Source organism: Phoenix dactylifera, chromosome 2 (assembly GCF_009389715.1).
Source record: "Phoenix dactylifera cultivar Barhee BC4 chromosome 2, palm_55x_up_171113_PBpolish2nd_filt_p, whole genome shotgun sequence".
Lineage (NCBI taxonomy): Eukaryota > Viridiplantae > Streptophyta > Magnoliopsida > Arecales > Arecaceae > Phoenix > Phoenix dactylifera.
In genome coordinates this window covers 12,524,451-12,547,262 of record NC_052393.1, presented here as the reverse complement: position 1 = coordinate 12,547,262, position 22,812 = coordinate 12,524,451, and the positions used below count along the sequence as shown (strand labels likewise).

The window sequence follows — 22,812 nt, the reverse complement described above, 5'->3', positions numbered from 1 at the left end:
GAGGGAGATCACCATGGCGTCATCGTGGGGGGTCTGAACCCCCTTTACATCTTCATCACAAAAAGTGATTACATTACCGACCCTCTGCCTCTTTGCGACGGCTGCCCCTGACGCTTCAGTCGAGCCCCCTGCGTTCCTCTCGGGCCGGGGGCAGCCCCCAGTGATAGTGTGGATCACGCCCGCGACGGGTCGATTCTGCTCCCGAGGCTCCTGAGGGGCCGGGTCGGCCGGACGCGGGTCTGCGGGGGACGTCGGTCGTTCACATATCGACCGAGACGCCCTCGGCGGATGAGAGCCTCGATCTCGTCCCGAAGCTGGAAGCAGTCTTCGGTGTCGTGGCCGTGGTCCCGGTGGTACTCACAGTACGCCCGAGAGGGCCTCCTCCCAGGAATCTTCTTCATCTGTCTCGGGACCGGGAGGTCCTCCCGCCCCTTGATTTCCATGAGGATCTGGGCCTGGAGAGTCAGGAGAGGAGTGTACCGGTTGAAACGTCGGGGCGGAGAACGAGGGCGTAGGGCGCCGTGGTTCCTCGCCGGCGACAGGCTTCTGCGCCGACGTTGAGGCGTCGGGCTCCTCCTCTGGCGTGCCTCTTTTCGCCTTTTCTTCCCGAGCTTTGGAGGGATCTCGGCGGCCTCCTTGCTCCGGTGGGCGGCCGCCTCCTCGGCGTCCGCATACTGGTTCGCCCGGGACAACAGCTCCGGGAAGCTCCGCGGCAGGCGTTTGTCCAGGGAGAAGGTGAGTCTGCCCTTTCGGAAGCCACGCTTCAGGGCCGAAAGAGCCACCTCCTGGCTCAGGTTCCGGACTTCCAGCGTAGCCTTGTTGAAGCGGGTAAGATAATCCCGCAAGCTTTCTCCCTCGTTTTGCCGGACATCAAAGAGGGAGTCGGAGACCAGTCGCCGCCGGCTACTGACGGCGAAATGGGTGATGAAGAGGCGAGTAAACTGGTCGAAGGACTGGATTGAGTTAGCCTCCAAGCCGGCGAACCAGGCCCTTGCCGAGCCACGGAGGGTCGCCGGGAAAGCCTTGCAGAGGAGAGGATCTGATGCTCCGTGGAGGAGCATAAGGGTCCTGAAACTCTCGACGTGATCCCGCGGGTCCGCCGCCCCGTCATAGGGCTCGATCGCCGGCATTTTAAACCCCGGCGGATTCGGGGTCCGCAGGATCCTCGAGGCAAGCGCCGGCTGGGAGGAGATCTCCAAGTCGGCGAAGGGATCTTTGGAGTGGCCCTTCAGGACCTGGAGTTGTCGGTGGAGATCGTCCACCCGCCGGTCCAGGGAGCGCGACCGATGGGTGGGAGACAAGGTGCACCGAGAGGGGGACCGACTGGAGCGCGGGTTCCTTGAGGACTGGGGGGTCTGGGAACGCGCCCGGGCCCGCCTCTCGTACCCCGCGCAGCTCCGATGGGAAGGTCCCGGCAGAATGGACCGTGCTCGAGAATCTTCCTCGCGCCGGCGCTCCTCCCCATGGGAGAGGAAGGAGCGCGGGTTGAGGAGGACAGTTGAGCACTCAGGGAGCAGCGGCTCCTGGGCCCGCTGCGGCGCCCGAGACATCACACCCTGCAGGTTCTGCACTGCCTCCGCGAGGGTGCGAACCTGCTGGGCTAACTGGTCGAACTGAGCGGCTTCGACCATCTGAATGGGGGGTGAAACGGTGGAGTGTTGCTGAGAATGTGTTGGAGACGCAGCGGCCTCCCGGCCGGAGGCGCGAGAGGCCCCGCGACCGGAGGCATTGGAAGCTCCACGACCACCTCGCCGTGCCATTACGATCGCTCTGAGATTCGGGCCCTTCCTCTAGCGCCAACTGTTGCTGGTGGTCCAAACCAAGAATGATTGGCACAGCGGTGTGAACGGGGTTCCGTTTGAGTTGCCTTGGTTGGTGTTGATTGCGCTCCACCTTCCACCGGGAAACCAGCAAGCAAGCCTCGCACCACCACTGGGGTAGTGGGGGCCCTCCGACGATCAAGTCAGAGGAGATTGGAGGAGAAGGAGAGATAATAGTAGCAAGTAAGAGAATGCTCTGGAAGTTCTTGCTTACCCCCCCTCCTCCCCCCAGCCGCATATATACCAGGCTGGGGGGTCTTTCAGGGGGGTTCGTCATCGTGGGGCACGATGGAGCTGCCACTGACACGGCCGTTACAGGGCGTCGTGGGGCAGCGCTGGGTACGGCCATGACAGGGCGTAGTGGAGCTCCGCCTTGTACGGCTGTTACAGGGGATCGTGGAGCAGGAGGCTGCGGCGTGCCTCTGGGGAATAGCCTGTCGTTGTCGAGAGATGTCCGACTCGGGGTCGGGCTGCGGAGATGAAGATGTCCGACTCGGGGTCGGATTGCTGGATCAAGGGGCAGCCGACTCGGGGTCGGGCTGCGGAGCCGAAGATGTCCGACTCGGGGTCGGATTGCTGGATCAAGGGGCAGCCGACTCGGGGTCGGGCTGCGGAGCCGAAGATGTCCGACTCGGGGTCGGATTGCAGGATCAAGGGGCAGCCGACTCGGGGTCGGGCTGCGGAGCCGAAGATGTCCGACTCGGGGTCGGATTGCTGGATCAAGGGGCAGCCGACTCGGGGTCGGGCTGCGGAGCCGAAGATGTCCGACTCGGGGTCGGATTGCTGGATCAAGGAGCTGCCGTAGTCTTCCTGGGCGCGCGTGCCGGTCACGTGGGGCATGGTGGCTAAGTTCCCCCGTAACAAGAGTCATATTAGAAATTAAGAAAAGAAATTCAACCAAAATTATGCAAATGTGAACCTTACTATTACAAATAAAGACTATGTATCTTTTTTTTTTATATCATCGATGAAAAAAAAGAAGACTTAAACCCTACTTTTATAATTCCTCTATATTTTTCTAGTTTTCTTTTAAGAGATTCGACTTAAGTAGATTGAGAAAAATTTTTCTTTTTTCGATATTATTAATAGGGGAACATTGTGCCCGTTGTGTCATTACATACGACATCAAGTTCATTCATTTTTAAGTTGGTTCCTAAGTGCGGCCAAAAGATATACTAATTTCAGAGTGGATGCATGCAAGATTTCCGCTTAACTTTTGCACATTTATATATATATATATATATATATATATATATATATATATATATATATATATATATATATATATATGATATAATCTAACACTTGTGGTCAGCTTTTTCTAATCGGGATTAAAGAAAATTTAAGCTCATTTTGTGCTTCGTGGCACCGCAGTCAAGATCAGCATCATGTACAGCCTCGCTCTAATAGTGGATATGTTTTGTTATCCTTCATATATATGTTTTTTTGGAGGAAACATTCTAATACTCTGAAACCAATGATTACGCTGGATCTAAGAATAACGTAGCATAGAAAACCGGACTTACCAAGGAGTGAATTAGGTATATCTCAATGTCCAAAATCAGCTACACATACTTAATTAGACAATTTATAAACAATGTAAGGATCATGAATTGCATGTAAGAAATTGTGCCTCGATCCTTCTTGAGCGAAGACTGATTTAATGTTTGGTCTAATCCTAGTCGTTTCTTGACATGCACATCTATAACCAAAATATCCAGGCTTTCTGAATTTAGCAAAAACATGCACCATGTTTTAGAGAGTATTCACTTTATTTAAGTACTAAATGAATGATTACGGTAATTGGCTTATCTCCTGCTAAAGAAATTTTTAACAATCATTCCTCTTCATGATATTCTATGATATATGCTTGTTAAATCCCCATGCCACTGTTCGTTTGCGAGAAGATAGTGATTGTGTTTGCATGATCATGCCACCTGCCTGCATGCAATGAGCTAAACAATTTTTTTTTATTTAATAAAAGGGAACTTTATGCAATTCTTAATGGCCAACTATATAGAAATTGAAAATAAATAGTTGGCCTTCTATGAAAGGCAGATATTTAGTTGAAACACTTCCTTCGATCCATCAAAATGGTTCAATATGCCAAATGTAAACTAGATTTATTTTACTTTTAGCTCTACATTATATAGATTAGATTCGATCATTTCCTCAAAAGAAGATTATACTTTACCACATTAGGATTAGACTCAGGCTTGAAGGGAATTGAAGGAATTTATTTTTCTTCTTCAAAGCTTTGCCGTTGATATAAGTTGTTACTTTATATATGGCTTATATTTAGAAGTCGATGGTCCTCTTGTTCGAGGCATCAAGGATCTACAGAACTGACCTGAGTGCAAGTATTATTTGAAGAGGAACCCAATAATCCGTCCATGATCACTAATCACGGACCGTAGGCATATCTGAGGTGTTTCCAAGGAGGTGCTTCCTTGGAAGACACCTGATTCAAATCCAATCCAAATGCTTCCAGATATCCTTGTCAAAGACTGATAAAAGGGTGGCAGCTTTCTTGATGGTCTCCTACACGGTGCATTACTCTGGAGGCTTCCTTTAGGTGAACCAGGCAGATATTTCCGACTTGCTTAGATAGTTTCTGTTTTTTGATTTTATTGGTTGTACTCATATTTATTTGGTGTGAAAAGCCGGTATACAAAAAGAAAAAAAAAAAAGGGTGACAGCCTTGAATCTAAATCCCATCTGAACAAAGAGCCTTGAAGCCAAACGCTACGCACAATTAGAAAGTAGGAATTTGAAGAATTTTATATGTTTTGATTTAATGCTTAATGAATGAGTACATGCACCTACTAATGTCCACATTAGATTAATGCATGAAACTTTGCAATCACCTTGGTCTTCTTCCATGGTGCTAAAACTGTGCACGCTATGATCGCCGAATCTCCAATTCACCATTGAAAGAAATGGTCGAAAAAGAAACATATGGATTGGCTGATTAGGAGAGATGAATGATTTGCTAAGTAATCGTTGTGAGTTTAGCACCTCCTGTCATTATCTTAAGGCAATTGGGCGAGTCAAAGGGGGTGATACGACTGGCTTTCGGTGTCCCCCCAAGGTGGCCATATATGCCAAAGCTGCAAGGAAGATTCCCATATTTTTTGTGCGACCCGAGAACGACGCCGCCGGCCATGTATAAATTATGAGAAACAATGAAACAAGCCAAGTGCCATTTCTAGTCAATGAATGAAAACTCCAACAAAGATAGATTCCTTAAGGAGAGAGAAAGTAGGACAACCAAGTCCTGTAGCTCCCTTCTTTAGGGATCATGGGTGGTGCAACATTAATATTTAAAAGAATGCTGGCGACGAATAGTAAAATTTTGTGTTACAATTTATTTTTTTTGAGCAAAATGGTGGAAACCCATCATAATATTTCATTGATTAATTAAAATGAAGTAGAAGTTGAAGCTAAGAATGGAACGAGATGATCCATTGAGGGGAGGGCGATGGGAAGGAGGCAACAGTAGAGGCTCTACTTTAACAAGCATAATGTTTTTCAGAAATCTCCTCTCCACTCATTAATCAAATCATCCATAAGATCGAGATCGAGGAATAAATTCAGCAATTGCAATTTCTAATTTAAAAGTTTATTGTGGCCTACCCTAATAGCTTTTTTTCTTCTTCTTAATTGAATAAGTTAGCAAAGAAGGAGAAAGCCGACAATCCTCGAAAGAAAGGGCAAAAAGAAAAAAAAAATATTGGAGAAACAGAGAGGTGGGAGAAAGCGAAAGTCCAAGCCCAAGCAACTAGACATTAATTGCCCACTACTTATACTTAATTGTTTGGTTATATATTATTATTATTATTATTAAACAATTTTTTACCCATGCGAGATAGGTGTTTAGCTTGCCGTTCTTTTGACTTTCAATCCTTCGTTCTTTTGACTTTCAATCCTTTAGACCATGCAAAGCCATCATAACGTTTTTGGTGCCCCCAATTACATTATATCTAATATCGATAGAAAAGATAACAACCGTAACCGTATGTTATAGCATCAATAGCAACCATATTTTTCAGTCGAATCTTTTATCTGAATACACATATTTTTCTAAAATCTGATTTTTTTATCAAATTTTCTTCACCAAATAACATTTTTTTTTTGTCCGCAGAGAAGTGAATGGAAATATAATGCACTTACTTTTCCATTACTATCAATTATTTTTTGTTATAATGACATTATAACAACTACTATAATAATGATCGTTTCAATTTAAAATATTTGAAATGCTATTTTTTGAGGCAAATAACGGTCATTATAACCGTTATATCAGTCAATCGCAGTTTAGGTGGGGGCCTGATGCAAATTATTAGAAAGACTCCTTATGAGTTCATGCTGGGAACGTCAATAAGTGCACTGGAACCCAAATCTCACTCCTGGAGTATATGTTCAAGTCCAGGCTGAATGCATTTTATGTGAAACTTGGAAAGTTGTTAATTAAACGATGATATCATGCATTTTTGACTGCATTTAAGATTGAAGCCTACGTGTATTCCCGGATGGCTTGTCCATGGAATAATCCAGGAAAAATAAGGTTCCGAGGTGAGAGTTTGTGAAGGGGAGGAAATATTTTACTGCCACGGGAAACTTTGATTTTTTAGGATCCTGCGTAACAAAAATCACCTTCTAAGGACTAAGATAAAGGAGACTGGGTTGCATCTTTTGCACGCAAGAATGATTCATTGGACATGTTCGGAGTGCATTGAGATCTGTACGGAGCGCGATCTGATGGGTGACACTGCGGAAAAAAAAGATCAACCATTCTGCCGCGTGAAAGATATAACTCGAGCCCAGATGAGTGTGTCATCCCATTTTTTCTGGAGGGTTCGGGTTGTATTTTTTGTGCAAAAAAATAATTCACTTTCTGAATTGCATCCCATGCAAATCTCAAAGCAAAGGATGATTCACCTTCTTACATGATTATTGTACAACCCAAAGATTTGACGTTGCGAAAGAAGGTCAATCATTTCTCTATGCAAAAGATACAACTCGAACCTTTTTCCAGATTGAATGATTGGATTGCTTACAATGATTTCCTGAGACTCTTCTCAATCGCCCCTTCTTCCTTCCCCTTCTTTTACAAGGGGGTTTATTCCTGGACAGCTTATCCGAACTTTCAAACAGGCCCTAAGCAAGTAGATGTTTTTGTTCCATGAACGTAGTTTAGTCTATCCATTCTTCAACGAGTTATTCGAGGTTACATTGGTCTTCGCTGCATACCGTCCCTGTCAAACTCGAGCAAAGAAATTTATGCATGGATGGATAAAGGTTTGGGCCGTGGACGGTTAAATTAGTTAGGCCTCCAGGTACAGTGGGTAATGATGACCAATACGTTTGCGCCTTAAGACTGGTGGGCTTCACGAGGCCCACTGAACAAGGGATTTGCTATAGGCCACAAAACATGGACCCGACCCGGATCCGACCCGCTGTCCCCTCACCTCGTCCCGTCGTTGCCGATCTTGCCAAAACCCTAAACCCTTTCCTTTCGACGGTGGAAGCGGGCGACCGAGCGAGCGAGCGAGAGAGAGGGAGAGCTCCGATCCTATACTTCTTTCCTTTCGACGGTGGAAGGAAGGAAGCGGGCGGGCGAGCGAGAGAGAGAGAGCCGATAATGGCCTCCGCTGTATTACCCGAGGCCGCCTCCAAGGTGTTAACCCCGGAGACCCTTCGCTCCGCCGCGAAGCAATCGGAGGGCATCCACCTCGTCCCCCTATCCCTCCGACGCGCCGTCAAGAAATTCCTCCGAGGTCTTGATCTATTCGCACCACTTCGATTCTCTTTTCCTTCTTTCGAGATTCTTTGAAATCTTTGTCGTGTTCGAAGCAGAGAGGCAGGAGGCCCACATGAACCGCAAGGTTCTGCTCCTCTCGGAGTCCTTCAGCCGCATCAAGGACGCCAACCTCCAGCTTATGGCCTCCTCCTCACGGGACCTTGTCGACGACCCCCACCGCCCCGTCGACCACCGTTCCGCGCGCTGGAAGATCCAGTCGGCCTATGGGGACATCGGTCTTAAGTATAGGGAGGACGAGACCGTGGCCTATGTGGCCTCCCGTATGCCCGCCGTCTACTCCGCATGCCACCGCGTCCTGAGAGAGGTTCAAAGCTGCCAACCCCCCCTTTTTTTTCTTCTTTTCTTTTGAATAAGACCATGTTGCTTTGTTTGTGTGCATTAGCCCTGTTTCTTGTTCGCTTCTCCCCTGTATTTCTTCTGAGGGTGGCTTGCTCTTTTAGGTTCGTCGGAGGTTGCCGGAGTTCTCTCCAGCGAGGGTCTTGGATTTCGGTGCTGGACCAGGTTCGGTACTTTGGTGAGAATACCATAATTTCATTAAAGTTTGCAGGATATTATCTTTTGATTATTCCCAAGGATTGTACTTGTAAATAGTGGAGGTTGTGTATGTCAGGTTATCTTTTCTGTATTACCAAAATTGAAATTCTTCAGGGCAATGCGGGAGGTCTGGCCTCGTTCTTTGGAGAGAGTAAATTTGGTAGAGCCATCTAAATCAATGCAAAGAGCTTGCCAAAGCCTTCTTCAAGGTAAACTAATTTCTGATATCAATGCTTCTTCTTTTGGTGATTGGGGGCCAGTAAAGGTTATCATCTTCAAAAGAAACTCTCTGACCCAGATTATGCAGTTCATTCACTGGATGTTACATACAGTCCTGCAAAATGTTACTGCAGTATATTTCATAAATCATCTATATCATTAATGTTCCAAAAAGATGTACGATTAAAGGTTTGGAATGGCATCTGAAGGACTAAGAAGAGGGAAAATTGCAATTTGACAATAATACATAACTCCTAATACGATTAGGTTTCTTACAAGACTGAAAGATGGAAAACAGAGCTACAATCATCAAAATTTCGAAATGGATGAGATGAGCACCATGATATTTTACAAGCACAAAACCCCTGCAATGCCCAGGGCATGCTATTGTATGTTATTTGGAAGATCAACATAACGAATACAAAAACAAGTCATCAATTCAATCATATGACAGTGCGATGGCTAGGTATTTGTCGGGGAAAAGACGTTGTCAGTGAAATAGTAGCAATTATGGCAATCAAATTCCGTGAAAAATAGTAAACTAGTGAATGGGATTTAGTTAAATAAAGCCTAGGGATATAGTTTGCTCAAGGCTCATGCAATGCACATTATGCTATTTAATCTGAAAAGTATGATATACTAAATATATTTAAATTGGTTTTAAAAAAGAGTAACAGAGCTGGAGCACAATGAATCAATAGCATAGAAAAAAAGGATATGCATAAGATTTAAAAAATATTACTTGATAATGCAATTTAGCCATAATGAAAAAGTCTCACAATTAGCAAGCAAATTCTACAGGGTTGGATCAAAGAAAGGGACTATGGACCTATTAAATAATAAATAGCACATTATTTGGTGTATTTATTTTTTTACAATATTTATGGTAATGGTTTGTTATTATGCTGACTTGATTATAGCTTCTCAGTTTTTGGAAGTTTTGTTTTATATCTTGGTGAATACTTGTGATTCATAAATTTTATCCTTGCAAATTATTTAGTATCTAGGTTGTCATGGCATATGAAACACAACAATTATTTGAGATAATTTGAGTAATTACTTGTTGCTTTTGTCATAGATTTGAAAAACTTACCGCTCATTCATAGCTATGATAGCATTCAAGCATTGAACCGTAATCTTGATAAGCGTGATAGAGAGCATGACCTCGTAATTTCTGTGAGTTCTCTAAACTTATTATTGTTTCATGGATGTTTATTGATTATTTTATTTTTGTGCTAGGATAATGGCATCATGTAAGCTGTCCTACCCTTTCCTTTTCTTTATTTTCTTGCATAAGCTAGGATAAATACTTTTTCAAAATACGTAATTACTTAGGCATGTATTTAGTGACTTGTTCTTAAGATGATAAAATTATTGAAATGCCCTTTTTCTGTAGTTATCAATTTAGAAACTTAGATGAAAGAATATCTAATAGGGTTAGACAATTTTGCTACTAGGATTTTATTCCTCTATAGAAGTGATATAACAAAATAAAATTTGGCTAAAGGCCGATTTTATTACTATTTGTGAATTAGGGAGTGTAAAGCTAGCAGGGAGAATGATCAAGGGTTTGATTTTTAAGAGTTACAAAACAATTGTCTTATGGGAAGCAGATGTGCCAATTGAGATTTAGAACTTAGAAGCAATGTTGCATGAGCATGAATAGGACAGTTTGATTGTGACATGTGTTCATAATCAGACTCAAAAGGAAAAGAAAAAGGGCATGTGTTCATTAATTTTCTTCTTCATAGTTATCTTTATTAGCATACTTTATCAACTCACTCACCCCCACATTCTTGTGCATTTAATTGATTTACAGTATTCAAATTTTCTAATGTTGTTAATTTTCAAGAGTTTGAAATTGTCATGCAGCAAGCTGGTCGCTTGTTTGAACTTATCCCCTTTTTCAGTTTTCTAGTTGGAAGGACATGATAGGCCAGTTATTGGTAATGTTTGGAGGAAGGTCATGTAAAGACATATAAATCCATGTTTGTGCAGGGGGAGAAAATTAGGTTTTATGAAGACATGATATGAGGCTAGACCTGTTAATAGGCAGTCTCACTAGGCTTGGATTTATAGCATTTTGGCTTGGGCATGTTGAACTTGTTGGATCGCCCAGCCTGAGCCCGACTTAGTGGCAGTCCTCTTTGAGGTGAATGGATGACTAAGTGGAGATGAACAAGCTCATATAATCTTAAATGGGCTAAGTGTCAATCGAATTGGATGGGCAAAAGACCATTAATGGTTCTGAAAGTTCAAGGTATTAATTGAGAAGTCAGGACCAATGTGAGGCAGTTAAGAGCCCCTCCTCCTTCTAGATTATTTTCATGTCTTTTTCCTTCCTTTCTTTTCTTTGTTACCCCTACCGCGCCCCTCTCCCCCCCGGGGGCTGTAGAGAATTTGAACTTCATTTTAATTAAAACCTGAGGGCTGATTGCCTTCTTTTATTTTTCTTTCTTTTTGCTGTTGCTGTAAAACTTGCTTGTTGGATAAGAAGGTGGGATTTTATCATTAAATGTCCTTGCATCGTGATGAATTGAAGATTATGAGTGTCCTCTTGAGCCATGGATTCTCCATTGCTACAATTCTCTTTAATCACACTCTTTTCCTTCCCTTTCATTTTTCTTAATCTTTCTCTATATATCATCTGGATTTTTTAATTATTTATGGATTCTTCACATCTGTTTTCACTTGCAGTGTCATGTTCCATTAATTGTATTACTTGGTTTTCTTCTTTAGACCTTTTATTCTAATGATATTGTTGCCCTTTTGCTACCTTTTATTGGAATCTTTTTGTGATGGCTCTATAAATTATAGTTGAAATCTACTATTGCTTTCTTGAAAGCAAGGTTTTAAATCTAGTGGGATAGGGTTTTTCACATAGAATGGGATGCGCCGCCTTCCCGTATTGTCTCGACACTTGGAACGGGATGTCCCAAGACGTGCTGATCGGGACACTGAGATGATGGTGAGAGTTCTGTCCCGACACATGGGATGGTACTCCATCTCGGTGTCCCGCAGGTAGGGTCTGCTGAACCGTACCAGTATCGCCCGGGATCGATAGGTACAGTCTTTGAAAACGGTTTGCACCGGCAGGGAAGAAGAAGAGGAAAGAAAAGGAAGAAAGAGAAAGAAAGAAGATTACCGGTTCGCACCGAGCCTCGGGCTAACCCCCTTCCGAGCACCCGGACGAGGATCAGCCCCCTTCCTTGCGGTTTCTTTTCTTTCCTTGCTCGCAGAAGGGGGAAGGAGAGGAGAAGAGAGGAGGAGAGAGGGGAAGAAAGGAGGAGAGAACGCTCAGGAAGAAGAAGGAAGAAGAGAAGGAAAAAAAAAGAAAAAAAAAGGGAGCGCCTGCGCAGGCGTTAGCGAGGAATCACAGGCCTAGCTCGCGCCCGCGCGCCATTCCACGCGCAGAGAACTGTGTGCGGAAGGAAAAAAAAGAAAAAAAAGGGAGCGCCTGCGCAGGCGTTAGCAAGGAATCACGAGCCTAGCTTGCGCCCGCGCGCGGTTCTCCGAGCCGGCCAGCGAGCCCATGCGGGGCAGCTCGTGTGGGCCATTTAATCCCACAATGCGGACGCGCACGCATCGTTTTTTTTTTTTTTTCCTTCCATGGTTAGTCGGTTGGGGACCGGTACCGGTTCGGCATACCTTGCCCGCAGGACATCCTGCCGAGACTTGAATCCTTGCCCGGAAGTTTGGGATTGTTTGCTGAACTGAAATTTCCAATTTAAGTTCCGTCTCTAATTTGACTTAGCAATGATGAAAGGGAACTACCAACCTAGAAACTCATTATGTTGGTTTTGGCTTGCCTATTAATTGAACTTGTCCGAGTAGCACCCCAAGCCAAAGTCATATTAACCTTAGTGCAGGCTGGTTTTAAGCTAGATTTTTTAGGTCTGAAAAAAGGCCGAAATAACAGTCTAAATGCCTGTTTTGGGTAGGTTTGTTCTGCTGGGTTTTTGTTTGCCTGCATGTGTGGTTGCATCTGGTACATCATTCTTGACATACAAACTCATAGTTTTGGATTTGGTGTGTGTACTGCACTAATTTGTTTTTAATTAACTTAGCATTAATATGCGTAGTGTTCTTGCTGCACATCTTGAAGATTTCAAAGCATCACACTAGCTGTTTAAGCCGATCATTTTAAAATATTGTTGCTTATGCCGACCTAATGGCATCATTCTGAATCTACCTGCTGCGTCTTGGCTATCATTCTTAATCTACAAACTCATATTCTTGAATTGACTGTAGTACACTATTTAATTTTCAATTTCATAATCATTTGTTGTGGTAGTGTTTTTGTTGCATCTCTTTAAAATTTTAAAGTATCATACTGATTGCTGTTTAAGCTACTCACGTTAAAATATTGTTGCTTATGTTGAAGTCGTATGCACTTGGGGAGATACCGTCATTAAGTGACCGGATCACTGTAGTACGTCAGCTTTGGGATCTTACACGAGATGTTTTGGTATGATCAACAAGCTTAGTGTTTTATTTTAATTCATTTATTTTGGCTTCTTCTTGGTTATGGTTATTGACTTATTTATGATGTCAATAAAAATATTTTTTTATTGACATTACTTACATTTGTTTGTAACAACTTGGATGATGTTTTTACCTGTGATTATCTAGGGATGTTTTAGATTTTAGAATATTTTCTAGAATTTCTTGAATGTAAGCACATATCAAATGATAGCTTGGTTAAATTATAGGCAGTCATATTCCACAAAAAAAACTGCCATGTCATATTCAGCTAAAACCATGTTAATGTAGTTATCAAGATTCAAGGCACTTCTTTACCTTTTTCTATTCTTGAAAGACGGTTAAAGGAAAAAAACTTTCATGCAGAGAGAATGAAAATATCACTCTAGGTATCTACCTGTGTTCCTGTTGAAAAGCTTAATGAACTGATTGGAAGAGAAATTATAAAGGACTAGGGCAGTCAAAAGATTACATGGTTCACCTTAACAACAGCCTAATATTGTTTTAATGCATGATCTTATACAAATTCCTATACAAAGACATTTGATGTTTTCTAGACTCATCTTTTGTGTACTCAAATTTTTGAGTGGCACTTCATAAGTTTTCTAATTTGTGACAAAACATAATTTTAACATTTAGACTTCTATTTTATTCTAAGCCTGTCTGAAAGGTGTCAAATTTTGGGTAGGTTTTGTTGGAGCCTGGGACCCCACATGGATCAAAAATTATAACCCAAATGCGTTCGTATATACTGTGGATGGAAAAGAGGGTAAGCTGATTGTTCCCATTAATTCTCTGCTGCTTAGTTCATCTAACTTTTAATGCTTAATTAATTATAATCATTATCTGTTTGCCTTCAAAGAAATGCCGCAAGAGTAATGATTCATCAAGGGAAGTTTCAAGTGATGTAAAAAGTATTGCTGTTGAGAGGGCCTCGCTAAAAAGTGGTGCATTTGTGGTTGCTCCTGTGAGTTGCTTGAGAACAATTTCCTCTATAGTTTTTAAATATAAGGGTTTGGTCTTTCGGTCACTTACACTACTGGTTTATTTTTCAGTGTCCGCATGATGGACGCTGTCCACTGGAGAACACTGGAAAATATTGCCACTTTGTTCAACGCTTGGAGAGGACATCATCACAACGTGCTTATAAGGTGACTTTTCCTTTTTCTTTTCTGTTTCTTTGTACCTCTTTATTTTTCTATCTTGTAGAAGTGAAATGGATATTTGTGCTGGTTGACTGTACTATCTGAAGAATTATGCTAATTATGTTTATGTTTTTTGCTGCTATCATTATCATTTTATTAGCTATAATAAAACTCATTTTGATTATTGCTTGGCTTTGGGTGTGAGGTAGGGAGGAAATTTTACAGTCTGAACAGTTACCTATTTACTGGAGAAATATTGATAAAAGATGGGGTACGAGTGTGTCTGCTTTTGATCACTTTTGCCCTAGAAGCCTTTTAAAAGGCCACATGATTGCCTCGAGAAGACTCCCAAACTTCGTGCTTGCTGCTCTTTTTTGATGTATGTGAACACTAGAGATCCTTGCATGAGTGTGGGTAGCAAACCTGGCCTCTATATGTTTTAGCTTCACAATCACACTTTAACTGCTCCACAACTTACTGTTAATTGTGATGGTTATGAACATGTCAATCAGATTCAGCGACCCTTCTATCCTTTGTGCTGATCCATTCCAATCCCACCTGATCTGACCCCAAATGAAAGGTCATGTCTCAGGTGGGTATAATTCCCAGAAGGGTTAGCAGCCACTTTATCAGTTCCCTGTATCTCCTTGGTTATCTGAGAGCTGATCACCTTGTGAGGCTTCAGTTGTGATATGCCTAGTGCCTGAGCACTTCTTTGTGTCTATTCATGCCTGTGTTACCAAAAAGAATGTCGTATTTACTTAGTTCAGGGGCTCATTAAATCTCCACATGGATGTGGAAAATGCAATGAAGCTCACATCCTCTGTGGGAGCATGATGAGAATCTTATTCTCTTGAGGAAGGCGATGAAATCTCTCACTGGTCTAGTTCCTCAAAGAAAATTCATAGAAAACTTGTTTTCCTTGGATGAACTAGCTTTTCAATCTGTTTGTCTCACAACTTATTACTTACTACATATATATAAAAAAAAACTTATTGCTACATCTCTGGAGAACTTTTCCTTTCCATGTATGACTTTTCCTTTTCTGCAGATTTCCGTGCAGCCAAACATACCCACACTCTTTTCTGCAATTTATTGCAGCAGGTGGGCATGTTTATGGGTGCTTTTGCATTCACATAAACGGGTTTCTATTAGAGGTTTTTCCAACCATTGTTACCAATAACCTTTTCTTGGCACATAGCCTATTTATAGCCCTTGAAATGTGTGGACTAGAGGAACATGTTGAGTTGCCCAATTTTTCTTTTGCTATTGTCTTGCAAGGTTGGAAGGTGTAACCCATTGGTTGGTTACAGCTTTAACTTTGTCTGAATCTTGTTTTTCATCACACCAAAAGCTCATTAAAACCATCTTGTTCTAAAAAATTAGCATTCATGTAGACTTTATTTAGATGATTTAAACATGCAGTTTAAATATTTGAAACATATGCTCATCGATCTCTTTTGCTAAGAATGTGCTCATTAGTCAGGAGTAACACAAAATAATCTAGATTAGGAAAAGATAGTCTTTTCATACCCTTTTTTTTGCATCTTTGTTGCTATTTTGCTATTTTTTCCATTTTACTTATTGTGCCTCTTTGCTGGTGTTACCTAGACACTTGATGCAGGCGCCAACTGTCCAAGTTTCCCCAATGTTTCCACACTTTATCCTTAAGTTCCAAAAGAAAGAACAATTTCATACAACACAAAAATGATGTATATATGTATTTGGGTTGCTTTTCATCTATTTAAATGTTAGACCTTCTTATTTCTTTTCTTTTTTCTTTAAAAAAAGGGGTTCTCCCTCAAGGGAGGTAGGGCAGGATTTCTGTTCATAATGCTCGTGGAACATATGTGCTATGTGTTATACTACACTTGCCATATCAGTACTGAAACTAGGGTCGGTAGTGCCATTCTATGCTGTATGCTAATCCTTCTCATGAGCTCACTGTTGGTTTCCAGTGTTTATACTTCATACTTGTATAAGGGCAAGCCATTGGAAGCTTTTGTTGAGCTGTGAAATTAATGGCTCTTGCGCACTACTATTGGCTAAAAGGGCGAACAGTTAGTTCTCATCTTCTTATTGAAGCACCCATTCTGACCAACACAATTACTTGGCAATACTTAGCACCAGAACTGTTGTGGCAGTAGTCCTTTCTATGGCAGCATTTTAGGATGGCAGCAATGCATATGTTACTTAAAGATGTGCACCCAGTTTGTTCTTGTTTCTGATAAATGGAAAAAAAAGAATTTTATGGTAGTTGCCTTGTGTATCTTGATAGTTTTTTATGCACCGATGACAGAGACGTGTTACCGTTAAATTGGAGAAAGAAAAACCATTGGTTTAAAAGGTAAAAACTTATTGGGGCAAAGATGAAGACTAAAGTTACATGGGAAGGGATGAGAATAAGATAATGTCTTTGTAAACTATTGCATTTTTATTTTATAAGAAAGACTTTCAACCCTGTAAGTATCGTATTATTGTTACATTTCGTTGAAAACTTATTGAGATATTTATTTTACATGGTAATGAAGACTGGACTAGCCCAAGAAGTGAACAACTCTTAGGCTTGCTTGGAGGATTCAAAAAGAGTTGAGAAAGACGTGTATATCCATATAAGTTTACATATACATGCATACATATATACACACACACATAAGCGAAAACTGTATGGAACTATATGAAGGGCAGGGGGAAAGTCGAGGTCCTCCCCCCAAAAAAGCTGATTTCTAATATTTGTAATGAGGTTTGCTGGTTGTAAATATCAATTCTTAATTTATTCTGGAGATACCATTCATTACTACTTAGAACCATCTTTGGATTATGCATTTAGATTCTCATATTCCAAAAACTAACCTACGCCCCTTTTAATTTTGAAAATGTTGATCGATATAGCATTATCACTAGTATGTGAGCCTCACCTCCATGCAGTGATTTGTATGCCTTTTGTCTCCTTTTCCATGTAAAGGTTCTAATAGTTTAATATCCTCTCTCCTCCCCCAGCGGTCTAAAGGTGAGCCATTACGCGGCTTTGAGGACGAGAAATTCTGCTTTGTTGCTTTAAGACGTGGGAAACGACCACGGTAAGATGTGAACAATTGAGTTTCAATATGCACGAGCATCTTGATGTGCTATGAGAAAATTAGGCTGTTTGAAAACTCGTTATCTTATTGTAGACTGGTATATTGCTAAACCATTTTATGTGTTTGGCGATATCTGTTAGAATTTAGCCCAATATGCTTGATTTAACTCCAGCAGCCTGTAAATTTAGATGATTAGTAATCCACTACTATTTACTCTTGAGCTAAAATGCCTGCTTGTTATTATCTTTTTGAGGTTGTTTGTGCACAATTTTTCTGACTATTTATTTTCTAATTGTATTAGTTGTTACAGTGAAAGTTTAACTTTCTTGATTTCTTATTCCTTTTTTTCCTCTTCCTAAACAACATCATCCCTGCCATTTGATCTCGTTGTTGCATCTGGTAAATACTGGATGAATCATATTATTCTTTATGTGCGGTAAAGAAAAGTGCTGCATTGATGGGCTATATTTTGGTAGAGAATGTCTCAACTGCTTTCATCCAGGCACGATACAACTTTCTGAGCTGATGTATCTAGGCCTGATTGGCTTGTCAGTTGGGTCATTGCCAGGGTGGAGCCTGGGGAGTGCTGAGCCACATCAAGAAGAATAAAAATTCTGCTTACAAAAGAAAGTTTGAAAATAACACCTAATATCAATATCACTTGTTCTTATACTGATCAAAATTCTGATGTTTTCAAGAAAAGAAAATGTATAAAAAATTGGTAAATTTTTATGCCCTATTTTCTTTCTTACCAGATGTCATCAATAATTGAATCTATGCTAAATTTCTGCTAGCTGGAGTAGAGATATATCCAAGCTCAGTTTGGCTTGATAATAACCACGACTACCTGAGCTTAGGCACATAATGCTTGTCCTTCCCTGTATACAATTCAAGACTTGGTTACACTGCATGCGAATGTTGACAAACTTATACATCAGTTATTTAACAATTAATTTGCTATTCATCTGCCCAAACTTCCCAATCTTATTTGAGTTTATTGCCTCCGTGTTGATTTCCCTACATGACCTTGGCACCAGTTTATGTTAGTTTGTGGTTCAGCGAGGCCATTTTGTTTTTAATATAACATAAATCTAGCATGGTCTAGGAGGGCTGAGATGTTTCTGTTTGAGTTATCATCATGTTGACTTGTCATTGCAATGCAATGAATATTAGCATAAAAATGAAAAAAAGGTTTGTTCTTATGTATGTTAGCATGCCTTGTCTATCTTTCCACAGTGTAGTTGTTTTTTTCAGTGTGCCAGTGCTCAGCACTATATTACACAAAAAGATGTATTATGCTGGCAATTGATCAATATTTAGTAACTTCCTGCTCAAGTTATTTAGAAGTATTGAATAGCTACGTACTTTTCAGGACTAATTTGTCTAAAATGATTCATCTTGGAGAAGTAGTAAAAGTTGTCTTGGAATATATTTTGTTTAATCTTGGAGAAGATTATCACCTTAACTTTTTCCATACACATGAATTAAACATTTGCTATGATACTTTCGCCATAATATAATATACAATCAACTTTGCTAATATGATTAAGATGGAAATCATTTTGTACAACAACATATGAAGGTTCATTTTGTATAATAATATATGAAGTTTTACATTAAATAATGTTTTATTGTTTCTGAAAGTCATATTCAACAAATAAACTGCCCAATTTTTCGATCACAGTAGGCATTGATCTGAACTTTCTATGGAGTAATCAATACATGGCTTCAGTTCAAGTTTAGAAGAAGGAAATACATTTACCTTCTGCTTTTATTTCAATATTTTAGCAGTTCGATCCTCTTAAGAAATTTGAACAATTATAATGTTATCTGGCTCGTTTTTGTTGAGTAGGGAAGCTTGGCCGCTTGACAGTATGGAATTTGAGACACTCAAAGAACGTCTTGCTAAAAGAAACCCTGAGGATCTTATTGTTGACTTTGGTAATTAACTATTCATTCTAATGTTGTTGAAATCAATTCTATTCTTTATTCTTGTATTTTGTTATATTACTACTACTTTGGATTTTTCTATTTTTTGAAATTATGTTGAACTATCAAATATGAAAAATTCTACAATTGAACTATGCTGTTAAATGGTTTGGTTGTGGATAAAATTGCCGTCCTTTGAAAATCCCTGCTCTACCATATATCCTAGCACATATGTCTCTGTATTTTGGCTCAGTTAAGCAGAAAAACATGATTTCAAACTTACAATGGTAGCTTGCATGCATGAGTTTTCCTATGCACGTATGCATGTGAGTGCATAAGTATGCATGTTTGGGCATACTGGTACAACCATGATCCTTGTGGAAAGCATACATATGCTCGTTTTTAAAATAAAAATCCATTTGTTGCATGTTATATCGGCCTAAAACATTTTCTTTTTTAAAAGAAAAAGATGTGCGTGTCATGATCATCCATCTATTAAAATTTAAACACATTTAACTCTGCCTTTTACTTGAACATGTGCAGTGCTTATTTGAAATATAAAATTGGCTATAGTTAATGAAACACATTAGCCAACAATTTGATGGACGCCAGCAATTTTTTCATGGTGATCAGTAAAATTGCACTTTCTTTCTTTCTTTTTGAACTCCATATCAAAATCAGGTTGATGGTTGGTTGTCATTTGTACCAGAGGGATGAGATACATGGGCTGTTGGAGGGAGAGGGATTTGAGTTGCTATATGGTGGTCAGTTTTACAGTCTGGTGATTGGCAAGCATTCCAGGGGCTTTAGGTGCCGCTGGGAAGATGGATAGCTTTGATAATGACACGAGTTATCCTAGGAAAAACTTACATATCAGGTTGATGGGTATGCAAGATTGAGGAGAGGAAATTTCTTTCAGTCAGTCTAAAGGTGATCAAGATAATAGATGGCTGAAATTACCCCTTAAATGTGGCCTAATGAAAGTGAAGTTCAATGGATATCTTAAATCAAAATTGGGGAGCATCCCGCATAGAATTTCTGTATTTCTAGATAATAACCTTTTGGAGATAGGTGGAAGTGGCAACTTGCATTGCATGATAAGTAAATTGAGTGAATAATGGCTTTACATCAAGAGCTTCAACTTACTGAGCCACTATGATGAAAGATTACTGGAGCATTCCAGAAGTGTTGGATGGGTATCGGTTTTGAGAGGGGGCATAAGGGAGGGAGGGAGGAGAGAGGAGAGGGAGAGGGAGGGAGGAGAGAGGAGAGGGAGAGAAAGAGAGAGAGAGAGAGAGAGAGAGAGAGAGAGAGAGATGTATATAGTAGCCATGTGTCGAGTCATGCAAAATTCGAAAGTATTAATGAGAGAGAAATTGTTGTTTGTCAAAATGATCCAGAAGGATCTCCAGATCGATGTGCACCACTCTAGATCGATGTGCACCACTTTAGCCACTATGAGTAGAGTTGGACAAGGTCTAGGAGCAAGATCCGCCACATCGGAAAGTTGAGTCGTAGGCCAAACTTCTGGAGGCCATAACTTGGGCATACGACATCCGATTGAGATATTTTTTTTTTTTAAATCAGGCAGTTTTTCGAGGTCTACGATGCGGCGCCATGCCCTATAAGGAGCGGTGCCCTAGCGATCGAGCCCAACTTTTATCGTTTAGGGCCTAAAATGGCCTGGTCAAACCGAAAGTTTACTTTTCGAATAAAACTTTGATCGAATGTAGCTCTCTATTCGAAAAGAATCAGGCAGAGCGACAGAAAGTAGAGTTCATGTAGAAGTCGAGATTTACCTTCTCGAGATTTTTAACTTTTTTTAGAACATTTCTACTAGAGATGTTTATTTTAGAAAAAAGAGTCCTGCTAGGGTTAGGAAGAGGAATCCGACCTAAATTGTGTAAGGACAGACCTCACATTATAAATAAAAGCTATGTACCTTGTTTTTTTAGTTATCAATGAAAGAAAAGGGGACTTAAAGTCCTATTTTTGAAATTCTTCTATCTTCTGGTTATTTTTCGAAAGATTTGAGTTGAGCGGGTTAAAGAAAATCTTCTTTCTCCTTGATCGGATCAGAAGTTCAGGTCCTGCCGCTGGATCCTTGTGACCGTTCCAGCTAATTATTAGGTCTGCTGTCCGTGTGACAGACTTCTCTACATATAGCGCAGAAGCCTCCATGGCCCCCACACTGTTGACCTCCCATGGAAATCCCAGGCATCCTACTGCCCGCTACATGCATTGCACATGATAAATACTGGTTTTATATGACAGATAATTATCTGTATATAGGTTTCTTAGTATTACTAATCCAGAATTCCTGGGACCATGATCTGAGTATTTAGTTTAAATTGTTAATATATACAAGCGTCACATGCATCGCATCGGATACAATATACATTCCAATAGTCTGGAGTTAGGCAACAACTAATTGGAAGAGCATGTTTGGGGTGGGGGGCAAGATCCATACCTTTACTGTCTGTTGGAATATTGTAAGAATACACCTTCTTATTGTAGTGCTGCAGAGATATAAAGGAGTTCTTTAGATACTTCTAAATGCTGCACTGATGTAGCAATTTAGAGCATGACATGTAACAGAACATAGATGGCTAATGGGGAATATAAGGAGCCAAATTTCGCTACTGTCATACTGCATTCAATGTGGTGGTGGTCTATCATATCCAAACTTGCAAAATGTTGGAGGGAAGATCTTTGTTCCTTGTTTTCCAACCTTGCTTCCTCTCCCACTTTCATCATGTCCTGACCTTAAAATCAATTTTGCTGAAAAAGGTTTGATGTTTCAGTGGTGCTATTCAGTCACCAGATATTGGAGTATCTAATATCCAAACAGATCTGAAATGGACTCCGGAATTCCAAGTCTATAAATAGCTCCGAGCATCTACTATGGCAATAAGCTATACATGCCTCAATCTGAACAGTATTTTGGTGTTATATCAACCCGCATATTATAACAGTGATTCTCTGCATGAATGTCCGTCCTACTGAAGTAGGCTCATCTTTCTCTTCTGCTGATAGAACCTCCTTGTTCTTTTCTTTTCTATTATAGTGGAAAAACCCTTCTTGATTTTGTAGAATATTACTAGTGCTAATGTCTTTGTTATGGTTTTCATCAGAGGATCAATTTGAGACTGAAGCTGATGAAGAGAGCACATTTGAAGATGCTCTAGTTCCCTACGCTTCTGATATTGCAGAAACCAGCATGTTCCACCAAGATGATGATGATGAAGAAGAACAGGTTCGTGCAGATCTCGGAGGTGGTTGGGGTCGTATTATCTACACCCCACTACGGAGGGGGAGGCAGGTACAGATGGATGTATGCAGATCCACCAAGAGGGATGGATCTGAGGGTGCCTTCGAGCGTGTTGTGGTCACACAGACTAAGAATCCTACCTTGCACCTTCAGGCTCGCAGATCTCTTTGGGGTGACCTATGGCCATTTTAGGTATAATTAAAGAGTCCGTTATCGGTCACCATTTTTTTAATTGTTATTGTCTGTTATTAAATGCCCCAATATTGCATTAAAGAATACACTTGGTGGTGTGGTATGGCAATATTTATACCAACCAGTGAAAGGGAAACTTGCAATTTTTATATTATCATTAAGAAATATGATCTGTATATCAAGCATCGCAGGTGGCCATAACATGGGAAGTTTCCATGGGAGAATATCTAATAATATGCAGGAACGTGGACCATAGGTTATCCATGATCGGTTCAATTTCTTCTTTGTGTTATTCTCGCAAGATCCCTCCATCAAA

The 22,812-nt window shown here is 40.9% G+C and overlaps 1 protein-coding gene across 2 annotated transcripts; it reads left to right on the top strand.

Moving 5' to 3' along the window:
• The first annotated feature begins 7,293 nt into the window (after nt 1-7,293).
• Nucleotides 7,294-22,681, top strand: LOC103695449 (methyltransferase-like protein 17, mitochondrial). Of its 2 annotated transcripts, none has more exons than XM_008776782.4 (12): nt 7,294-7,600; nt 7,680-7,948; nt 8,085-8,158; nt 8,293-8,387; nt 9,476-9,573; nt 12,782-12,865; nt 13,568-13,648; nt 13,742-13,846; nt 13,935-14,030; nt 17,025-17,104; nt 18,957-19,045; nt 22,168-22,681. In XM_008776782.4, exons 1-12 carry the CDS (start codon nt 7,465-7,467, stop codon nt 22,494-22,496), a joined length of 1,536 nt encoding a protein of 511 aa, XP_008775004.2. In that variant the 5' UTR covers nt 7,294-7,464; the 3' UTR covers nt 22,497-22,681. The 2 variants fall into 2 exon arrangements, with proteins under 2 accessions (XP_008775004.2, XP_026656335.2); XM_026800534.2 differs by having other exon boundaries at nt 7,309-7,600; nt 7,677-7,948.
• Nucleotides 22,682-22,812: the final 131 nt, after the last annotated feature.